At 47.2% G+C, this 9,233-nt stretch overlaps 1 protein-coding gene and 1 pseudogene across 1 annotated transcript; both read right to left on the bottom strand.

Annotated features, from left to right (window-relative positions):
• The window catches only part of LOC102823277, a 69,379-nt pseudogene extending 63,497 nt beyond the window's left edge, over positions 1-5,882 (bottom strand).
• Positions 5,883-6,851: 969 nt separating this feature from the next.
• On the bottom strand, positions 6,852-8,282 carry NKX2-8 (NK2 homeobox 8). The gene is made up of 2 exons (XM_006835334.1): positions 8,123-8,282; positions 6,852-7,414 (listed from the first exon to the last, which is right to left on the bottom strand). Exons 1-2 carry the CDS (start codon positions 8,280-8,282, stop codon positions 6,852-6,854), a joined length of 723 nt encoding a protein of 240 aa, XP_006835397.1.
• Between the last annotated feature and the right edge of the window lie 951 nt (positions 8,283-9,233).

Genomic DNA, 9,233 nt, shown 5'->3' with positions numbered 1-9,233 from the left:
TAATATAATACTTATGAAATTAGGTTGTTATACATACTTCATGTATTTGAGTACATAGTTTTCCTTTCAATCAGCAGATAGTTTTGTGAAGAAAGGGAGGATTGGTGTAGTCTTCCATGGACAACAGGATTTTGGAAACTCTATTTTATACAGAAATGCACCCCAAATTGGTAAAATAACTAGCCTTATTTGAGAAAAGATTTTATCCTCAATAGGAAAATTCTGTACTCTCGCTGTTTAACCTTCATTAAATATGAAATATTCTCAACTGTGATTTAGGAGCATATTTGAAAAAAATTGGTGAGACAAATGATTAATCCATCAGTGTGATTAGGCTATATAAACAGTTCCCCAGAGAAGCAGTTGTTTCTTTACTTATCTTGTGTGTGTGGCGTGTGGGGGTGGGGTGGGGTGGAGTCTTTTGTCTTTTCACCGTGTTCTGTGCCTTTCCCTTTCCATTTCTTTTTTTTTTTAAAGCTTTCTTGTGATTACATTTTTGCTTGCCTTACGATATCAGACTCTGACATTTTGATTTAGTGGGATACTGAGTTGCCTTTGCTTGAGAATTTGCCTCCAAAGAGGTAATTTGAACCTAAGCTAATAAGTTCTTTAGGGATGGAGGAAGCACTGCTTAATACATTTAAGCAAATACACTTAACACTTTGCTTAAGCAAAGCCGAAGGAGAAAGGTATAACAAGAAGACGTCTCAGGTGGAAGATTTAAGTGCTCTTTTAATGGATTTTTGGACACTTTGTCTCTCCTTTGTCACTCCTTCCTAGAGAGCTCTACCACGTGTTCTAAACAGTTTCAGGGAAGAGAGACAGGAAAGCAGAGACAGGAGAGAAATGCAATCCAAACCTCTTAGCTGGGTAAAAGCATTTGAAACCCTATTGACTCATAAAGGACCACCCAGTCAGAATACAGGAGGAAATGAAGCATTACCAAAGTCCCTTCAGATGTTCTTTCCATAACACCCTACTCACAGAAGCTAGAGAGCAGCTTTGAAATTACATGATCTCTGTAAAAACTTAGAAATCTTTATTGGTCCGTAGGGCCATGATCCACCTCTAAAAAGTTATGGTGCTAGTTTTCTTGACAAGCAATAAAAACAAAAACAAAAACAAAAACCTTGCCATTGGATAGGATTGGAACAAAACTGGAGATAGATGTGAAAAGGAGTTGGGGTGGGAAGAGAACTTGTAACTATTAATAGCCTAACTGGTCCTTCCTGGCTTCCCCATAAAGTTAAACCATTCCTCTGTAGATCAGCATTGAAGGCTATTGTTCTTGAGTTTATGGACTGAGTAACATGAGTGGTGGGTTCAAAGGAGACATGAGGATACCATACACTTTTATTTACTAGTGAGGAGGGCTTGGGAAGAAGAAAAGTGCAGAAATTGAATTCTGAAAATAATTAAAAGTATAAATTGCAAATTCCCTACCACATACATCATGGCTTGGAAAAATGATGAGTAACTTGGAGTCCTGGTGTGGTACTGTGCGTTAGTGCACTGGACTGCAAGGTCAGTGGTTCAAACTCACCAGCCACTCCTCGGAAACCCTATATAGGGTCACTATGAGTCAGAAATGACTCAATGGCACTTACCACCACCACCAACAAAGCATCAGTAAAAGAGCTCTGGTAGTGTAGTGGTTGGGCTGTTAACCTCAAGGTCAGCAGTTTGAAGCTACCAGTCTTTCCTCAGGAGAAAGATGAGGCTTTCTGTTCCTGTAAAGATTACAGCCTCAGAAACTCTGTACAGGGTCACTGTGAGCCAGAAACGGCTCTACGACACACCACCACTATCAGTAGGAGTCCTGATGTGGCACTGTGGGTTAATACACTGGACTGTAGAGTTGGTTTGAACTGCAAGATCAGTGGTTCAAGCTTACCAGAAGCTCCTTGAAAACCCTATACAGGGTCGCTATGGGTCAGAATCCACTCGGCACTAAACAACAACAACAAAAGCATCAGTAACACATTATCTGAGATACCAGAGTGCTCCATTGGTCAGATAAGAGATGTGCTAAATTGTAAGATCTTTTGAACAATAAGAAAAGAAAACTGAAGGGAAAACTGCAATTTTTACCCACAAGACACTTAAGTGAGATGAAGTAAAAATATTTACAACGGAAGAAAATCAAGAAAATTTGAAGAGGCTGATATCTAATAATGAAGATAAAACTGGAGAACTAGGAAGGAAAAGGAGAACTGGGGAAAGGGTTAGGAAAACTAGGCATAAAGTTCCACAGGGACCTGGGCATGGGGCTTGGAAACACTTAGAGAAGCTTCTCAGTATCAGCAGTGACTCTCCAGAGCCCTGAGTGGACAATTGGTGTCAGGATGACAACAGCAGCTGTTTCTCTGGAAGAAGAATTGTGGAATGATTGTCACAGAAGAATATTGTAATTTGTAGACAAGCTGACAGCTGGGCAAGAACGCATACAACAGTGGGGGAGTAGAGGCTGTGATGGAAAGCTGGGGGTTTGGTGGGTAAGAAAGGAGAAAGGAAGGAAGAAAAACGAAGGAAAAAGAAAAGGAAGAGAGGGCGGGACCTAGAGTGAAAAACGCTAAAGGGCAGGTCTCTAAGGAATCATCTATGACGAAGGTAACCAGGACTGTTGTTGTTGTTGTTAAGTATCATTGAGTCAGTTCTGACCCATATCGACCCTGTATAGGGTTTCCGAGGAGCGACTGGTGAGTTTGAACGGCCAACCTTGAGGCTCAAACTGATTTTGCAGTCCAATGCTTTAACCGACAGCGCTACATTAGGACTCCAATCAGGACTGCAGACTGGGAAAAATGAAACATAACCAGTGAATGGGAAATAAACTTCCACCATGTGGTTAAGGATGTAAGATCTGTTGGTAGCCTGCCTACATTCAGATCTTTCGTCACTTACTAACTGTGTGATCTTGGACAAGTTACTTACAACAGTAAGTACCATCTTAAGGAACCCTGGTAGTGTAGTGGGTTATGTGCTGGCCTGCTAACCACAAGGGCAACAGTTTGAATTCACCAGCTGCTCTGTGGGAGAGAGATGAGGCTTTCTGCCCCAGAAAAGATTTACAGCCTTGAAAACCCTATACAGAGTAGCTATGAGTCAGAGCCAGTTCAACGGCACATAACAACCACCACCAATATCATCATGTGAGATTGGTATGAGGATAAAATAACTTAGACCTTTTAAATTAATTAATTTTAAATTGTCAAAAAAAGAACTTAGAATATTGTCTGGCAAATAGGAAATATCAATAGATGCTAGCACCTACTGTGGTATCCTGTGATCAGCCTCTATGAGTGGTCCTGAGCTATGTAGAATGCTTAAGGCATGTTCTCTCTTTAAAGACTATCTATGAGATGGCTTACGATCATAAGGGAGCATGGTGGCTCCATATGAGAAGCACTGGACTGCGAATCACAACATCCATGATTCGAGTCCACCAGTTGCTCTGTGGGAAAAAGATGAGGCTTTCTGCTCCCACAAAGATGTAGTTTTGGAAACCCTATACATGTTCGTTATGAATCAGAACCGACTCAACCGGCACCTAACAACAACAACTATCATAAACTGCTAGCCTTGTGTTTTACAGTCCAATGCTTTCTCTATCTATCTATCTATCTTGGAAACCCTATATAGGGTCTCTATGAGTCAGAATTGATTCAACAGCATTCAACAAAAACTATACATATGTATATACATATATATATATATATATAATGGTCCTGTGAGTTAATGCTCTGGACTGCCAAGTCAGTTTGAGCCTCAAGGTCAGTGGTTCAAGCTTACCAGCTGCTCCTTGGAAACCCTATACAAGATCACGTGACTTGATGCTACTTTGGCACTTAACAACACACATATATAGTTGTTGTTTTGTTTCAGTTGCCCTCCCTAAGAGCAGTTTGTAGGGTGATTGTGGATTAAGTCAAAGACAATGACAACATTTATTCTTAGAGGTAAGTAACAAAGCCCACTGTCATCAAGTCGATTCTGACACATGGCAACCCTGTATAGAGTTTCTAAGACTGCAAATCTTTACACGAGCTGACAAATTCATTTTATTCCCATGAAGCCACAGTGGGTTTCAACTGCCAACCTGTAGCTAGCAATCCAGTGCTTATCCCACAGTGCCACCAGGGCTTCTTCTATGGATACATAGTAATTATAAAGTATGACTTCGAGTCTTCATTGAGTCTGTTTTTCATTTGTAAAATGGGGATGATTAGATAGATAGATAGATAATAAATGTGACTGCTTAGAACAATGAATGCCTGGAGCACAGTACATTTCAATAAAAGGTTGCTTAGTGTGAATCTGGTAATGGGTGTCAGGTTTGAAATATTTAGAGAGGGGGAAAAAAGGAGCGAAACCTAATTATGCTTATAGCTGCTAGTAAAGAGGTCTTGGGTATGGTTTCTTTAGCCAGATGCTGAAAAAATTAATCTTTTTGGTTACAAAGGAAATTCGCATTTCTCTTTTCCAAACCTGAACAGATTTTCAGGTTTTCCAAACCTGAACAGAAAACAGCCTGAGTTTCTAAAACAGGGGCTAGGAGTGAACTATCCTCCATGATTTTTCCTCTCTAAAGAAGAATCTAGAGAAACAGGAGCAAACGGAAGCTGGTAACAGTTTATATACATCATTGTTCTTGGTGTAGAGGTCACAGGAAACTGCTGTCCTGCAGCTCAGGATATGTATCACTAGGTGGACATCCTATTGTGGTTTTGACCACCTAAATGAGACCTCTGGCTCCCTATTTCGGGTCAGGATGAATTGGGTTGAGGATATGCTTTCTCAAAGAGCCTCCTGCGAAGAGGGTCTCTCTGTGGTCCAGATCCATTTCTAAGATTTACTTTCCCTAGATCCTAGGAATAGGAAAAGCAAGGAATTGAACAGATAGTGCTTTCTTTGGCACTTTCTCCTTAGGAATATTCGGGAAGTGTTCATTGTTGTCTATAGCAGAAAACAAACTATGAATATTTGCTTCCCACCATTCTTGGAGATTACTCCACTTCTGGAATAATACCATGGAATAGCCAAGCACCCAGACAGCAGATGACAGGGGTTAGCCCCAACCATGGCCTTCTTTATCTCCTTTTCTTTCCCATTTGTTGTGCCAGCGCTATCTTAGAAGCCCCTTGGCAGGACCCAACACTCGTATATGTCTTACAACCTCCAAGCTGTCTCCTCAACAATCATTTATTAGAATGGGGTTTTATGATACAAATTTTATAATCTCCCATGCACATTGGCACTGTTCTAATTGAAGTTGTAAGCCCATAAAATTCAAGCCCTTTGTTTTCCTGAAGGCCACAAGGTTTAAAAAGATACCATTGTCCCGCTTAACACCCACTACATTGTCACCAGGGACTGATTAAACAGAATCCTGAATTGAAACAGTGCTGATTTTGTCTAGGTCCTTTTCAGGCCTGACAATGCCCTTTTCAGTTCCCAAGACAAAAGGAGGTTTAAGGATAGAGATTCTTCTAAGATAGTCCCATCCATATGGAAGACAAGGTGGCCGGCAGCTGAGACCTAACCAGCCTACTCCCTTCCCCCTCTGCCCTCTCCTTTCTGTCCACCGCCTTAATTCCAGGTGTTAATGCTTAGCCACCCCTCAAACAGGCCCTAAGCCTACTTTCACAGAACTCACCAGGGCCTGGCTTCCTTCTCAGGACTTGATGGCCCGAAATTGCTTACTCAAAGCCCATCTCCCTGCAGTGAGCGCAGGAGAACGAGGTCATCACCTCTTCTCACCTCTTTTCCCTGAGAGGTGACGCCTGCATCGGGAGCTCTGTGGTTCTGGATACTTTGGAGAGGAGCAGTTCCAAACCCGAGAGATGGGGCACCGGATCTTCGAGCCTAATGAGGTTGACCATGGATCCCACCACAAAGTCTAGTCACAGGCCTGTCCTTAGGGGTCCTCCCTCAGCTAGCCTGTGAATTTTTCCGGTGCAGCCTTGAGGTTTAATCCTGCTCCAGTGTTTGCCTACCACCCATTGATTTTTTTCAGCACCCTGCCCGATACTCCATCCCTAGACAGGTGCTTCTGCCGCAAGAGACTGGAAATCACAGCTACCAAGTGAGGCACTCGCTTAACTGAGGATTATCAGTTCTCCGCGTGTTCTCTCTCATGGGTTTTCCATCTGATTTAGGCTGTTCTGGGTGCGGTGCTCTCAGCACCTAAACCTGAAAGCACATCTCAAAAAGATCCTTCTGGACTAGTTCATTCCCTTTTTTGGACTACTGGGTTGATTTTTGATGTCTGAAACATCAGACTCCTGGAGTTCTATTCCAGGACCAGAGACGCCTTAAGCTAACTGGGACCCTCCGGCTGCTTCTGACTTCCCCTCCGCCTCCCCTCTTTCTGCTACGCCATCCCGTCTTCCTAAAACCTTGTTGGGACTGCAATCTACCCTTAGATCAAACGCGAGTTAGACCCTAATAAAAACTGGTCAGGAGCGGCTGGTCGCTCAGAACTGTCGCCCTGGAGCCCGGCTTCCCACCTTGGGTTCCCTGCAGGCGTGCAGAGCACTCCACATATTTTATTCTCGCACCACAAAGAGGAAAAATAGTCTATTTCTTTAAAAATACGTTGCATCCCATACAAATTGCTATTTTAAAATACACAAATACTGTTCAAGCAATAAAACCTAGCCCTGGGGTCGAGGGAAGGGGAGAAAAGAGATCTTGGTCACAGTTTCATACGTGCGCCTCCGCTATGGTTAGAGAGGGCATGCCAGGGAAGGCTGGCGCTAGAGGTGTGGCACGCAGGGAGGCGGCCTGCTCCCGCCGCAGGGCGCTCCAAAGTCCTGGGTAGTCCCAGGTGCCCGCGCCCTTTGGCGGCCTCACCAGTTCCAGGAGACCAGGGCGGAGGGCGCTAAGTGCTGGTAGGTGGGAAAGAGACCTAAAGCCGAGCCGGGACCAAAGGCAGTGTAACTCGGAAGAGGGCAGGCGGCTGCGGAGGCCACGGGGGCGCCGCATTTGTCCCTGGCAGCGGCCACACCCGCCTCTCCACCGCTTGCGCACGGCTGCCCATCGCGCACCAACACAGGCACCACCACACGGCGCAGCAAGCCTGGCGCGCCGCGCAGCTCAGCGACAGCGGCAAGGTCTGGCGACCCCGCGGTAGCTGGAATACGTGAGCGCTTCAGCTTGTAACGGTGGTTCTGGAACCAGATCTTGACTTGCGTGGGCGTGAGGCGTAGAAGGCGCGCCAACTGCTCGCGTTCAGGCGCCGACAGGTAACGCTGCTGCCGAAAGCGCCGCTCCAGCTCCAGCGTCTGTGCCTTGGAGAACAACACCCGGCGCTTCTTCCTCTTATCAGCGTCTGAGCCCGGCGTCGCGGGTCTCGGGGACGTCCCCTGCGACGAGTCGGGCGGGCTGATCTCTGGGATGCTCTCATCAGAAGCTAGGAAGACGGCAAAGAAGACATGGCCTGGTGAGGCGCAGACGTCCCCGCTATGCGCCGACCACATTGGGAACCACCTGCCCGAGGATGTCCTCACTGACACACCGCTGTCCGTCAGAAGCCCTTCCATCTTTGTACCTAAATCTGAACCTCAATCTCTCCGAACTCAGTGATCTCTTTCCTACCACAACAATCATTACGAGGTTTGAGAACGCAACCCAGAGAAACCCGCCCCACCGCCCTCTTAGAACATCGTACTAGTTGCTATGCTGACAGGCGAATTTATCGCAACCTGGGTCACCAACGCTGGCCACTTCCAGGTAAACTGCACTAGTGTTCTTAGGTTTGCAAACCCGAATCCAAGGAGACTTGGATTCGCCATCTCAGATCAAAACCAGGAGAACGGGGCCGTATTTTAAATATTTAAATATTCCGATCTCTAGAAGTCCCCCAAAGCAGAAATTTAATTAACCGGCACGCGCTAGCGCTAGCGCAGGGCGCGGGGCGGGGGGGGGCGGGGGATCGACTCTCAGGCTGCATCGACCTGGAAGCACTGGATACGCGCTTGATTGGGACAGACTACCCGAATCCAAAGTGAGGAAATCTCCACCTTTGGCTGGAATTTTGACTTCCCAGTCTAGCAGGGACTAGGCTCTTGGTTCAAAGACCTCTCTCCTTCACTCCCGCCGCCTCCCTCAGCTCACTCACAGGGGTAGTGGCTGCGCTCTGGCTCCAACCAGACAGCGCAGGGGGCGAGACGCAGGGGTGTGCGCAGCTCCGGCTCCTGCCTCCGCAGGTGCTGTGCGTCCTGCTCGGGTAAATCCAGGAGGCTGCGCACCGTGAAGCTGAGGCGTCCAGTGGTGGACATGGCCTAGAAGTAGGCGGGGGCAGGGCAGCTAGGAACTGAAGGGCGGCAGGGGACGCCACTCCTACCCGTGGGCTTGGGAGGCTCTCCCCATGCGCTGGCCTCCAGGATATTAGCGCGCTTACAGCAGAATCCCTGTTTATATAAGCAGCTATCCCCACCCCAGCCTCTTTGAAAGCCGAGGTGCGGGTCTCGGGGTGTTAAGTACCTGAATGAGTGCTAAGCCAAAGCCCCCTCAAGCCCCAAAGGTGCCACCTCCGCGTGCCGCCCCGCCCAGTACCTCCCCCCCGCCCCGCCCCTCGGCGCCCAGTTACCTCCCAGAGGCGGCAGGAAGCAGCCCGGGAATTAGCGATTCTGTCTGATTAGCCCAAAGTGGGGACAGATAATGGGGATTGTTACCATTGAATAACATCTTGGGTGGCGAGCGGTGACCACCACCCGTCCGCCCCAGCCCCCAGCTTCCTCCTCCTCCTCCTAGGTTGACACAAGGCCCTGCCTGCCTGGAGAACCCAGTAGGGTGGGGCGGCATGGGTGGGTTTATGAGCACCCAGGAATTTATTCCCTGTTTGCTTTATTCCTCCAGCTTGTTTGCAGGAGAGTTCGTTTCCTTGCAAGGATCCAGAAAGTGGTTTACAAGGCGGCGTTAAACTCTGGCGCACTCCCTTTCTCTTTTTGGTTGGATCCCTCTAAGGATTCAGAGGCGAAAAGTTCCAGGCAGGTGCTGAGGCGCTGCCTCCTCTGGCTGATACTTCTGCTGCCTCCTTCGGAGTTTCAGTTTGCTGGGAACCTCCCCACACCTCTAACGTCCCAATAGTCTCAGGGGTTTGGGGGAAGGCCAGATAGAGCCCTAGTTGCAGTTTATCGCCCCAGTCCGGCAAACGGAGGGACATCAGACTAAGCTGCTCCAGTCAGAACCCCGGCTCAGTACTTCAGCCCCTCCTTGCCACTGCCTGT

Source organism: Chrysochloris asiatica, unplaced genomic scaffold (assembly GCF_000296735.1).
Source record: "Chrysochloris asiatica unplaced genomic scaffold, ChrAsi1.0 scaffold00017, whole genome shotgun sequence".
NCBI lineage: Eukaryota > Metazoa > Chordata > Mammalia > Afrosoricida > Chrysochloridae > Chrysochloris > Chrysochloris asiatica.
The sequence above is the reverse complement of the archived record's forward strand: the minus strand, read 5'-3'. Positions and strand labels throughout refer to the sequence as shown.

Bases quoted from the DNA above. Each gene is read 5' to 3' on its own strand.
- NKX2-8 (XM_006835334.1), bottom strand. From the start codon at position 8,282: ATGTCCACCACTGGACGCCTCAGCTTCACGGTGCGCAGCCTCCTGGAT. The intron at 7,415-8,122 runs GTGAGTGAGCTG...CCGTCTTCCTAG, and splicing joins AGAGCGCAGCCACTACCCCT to CTTCTGATGAGAGCATCCCA.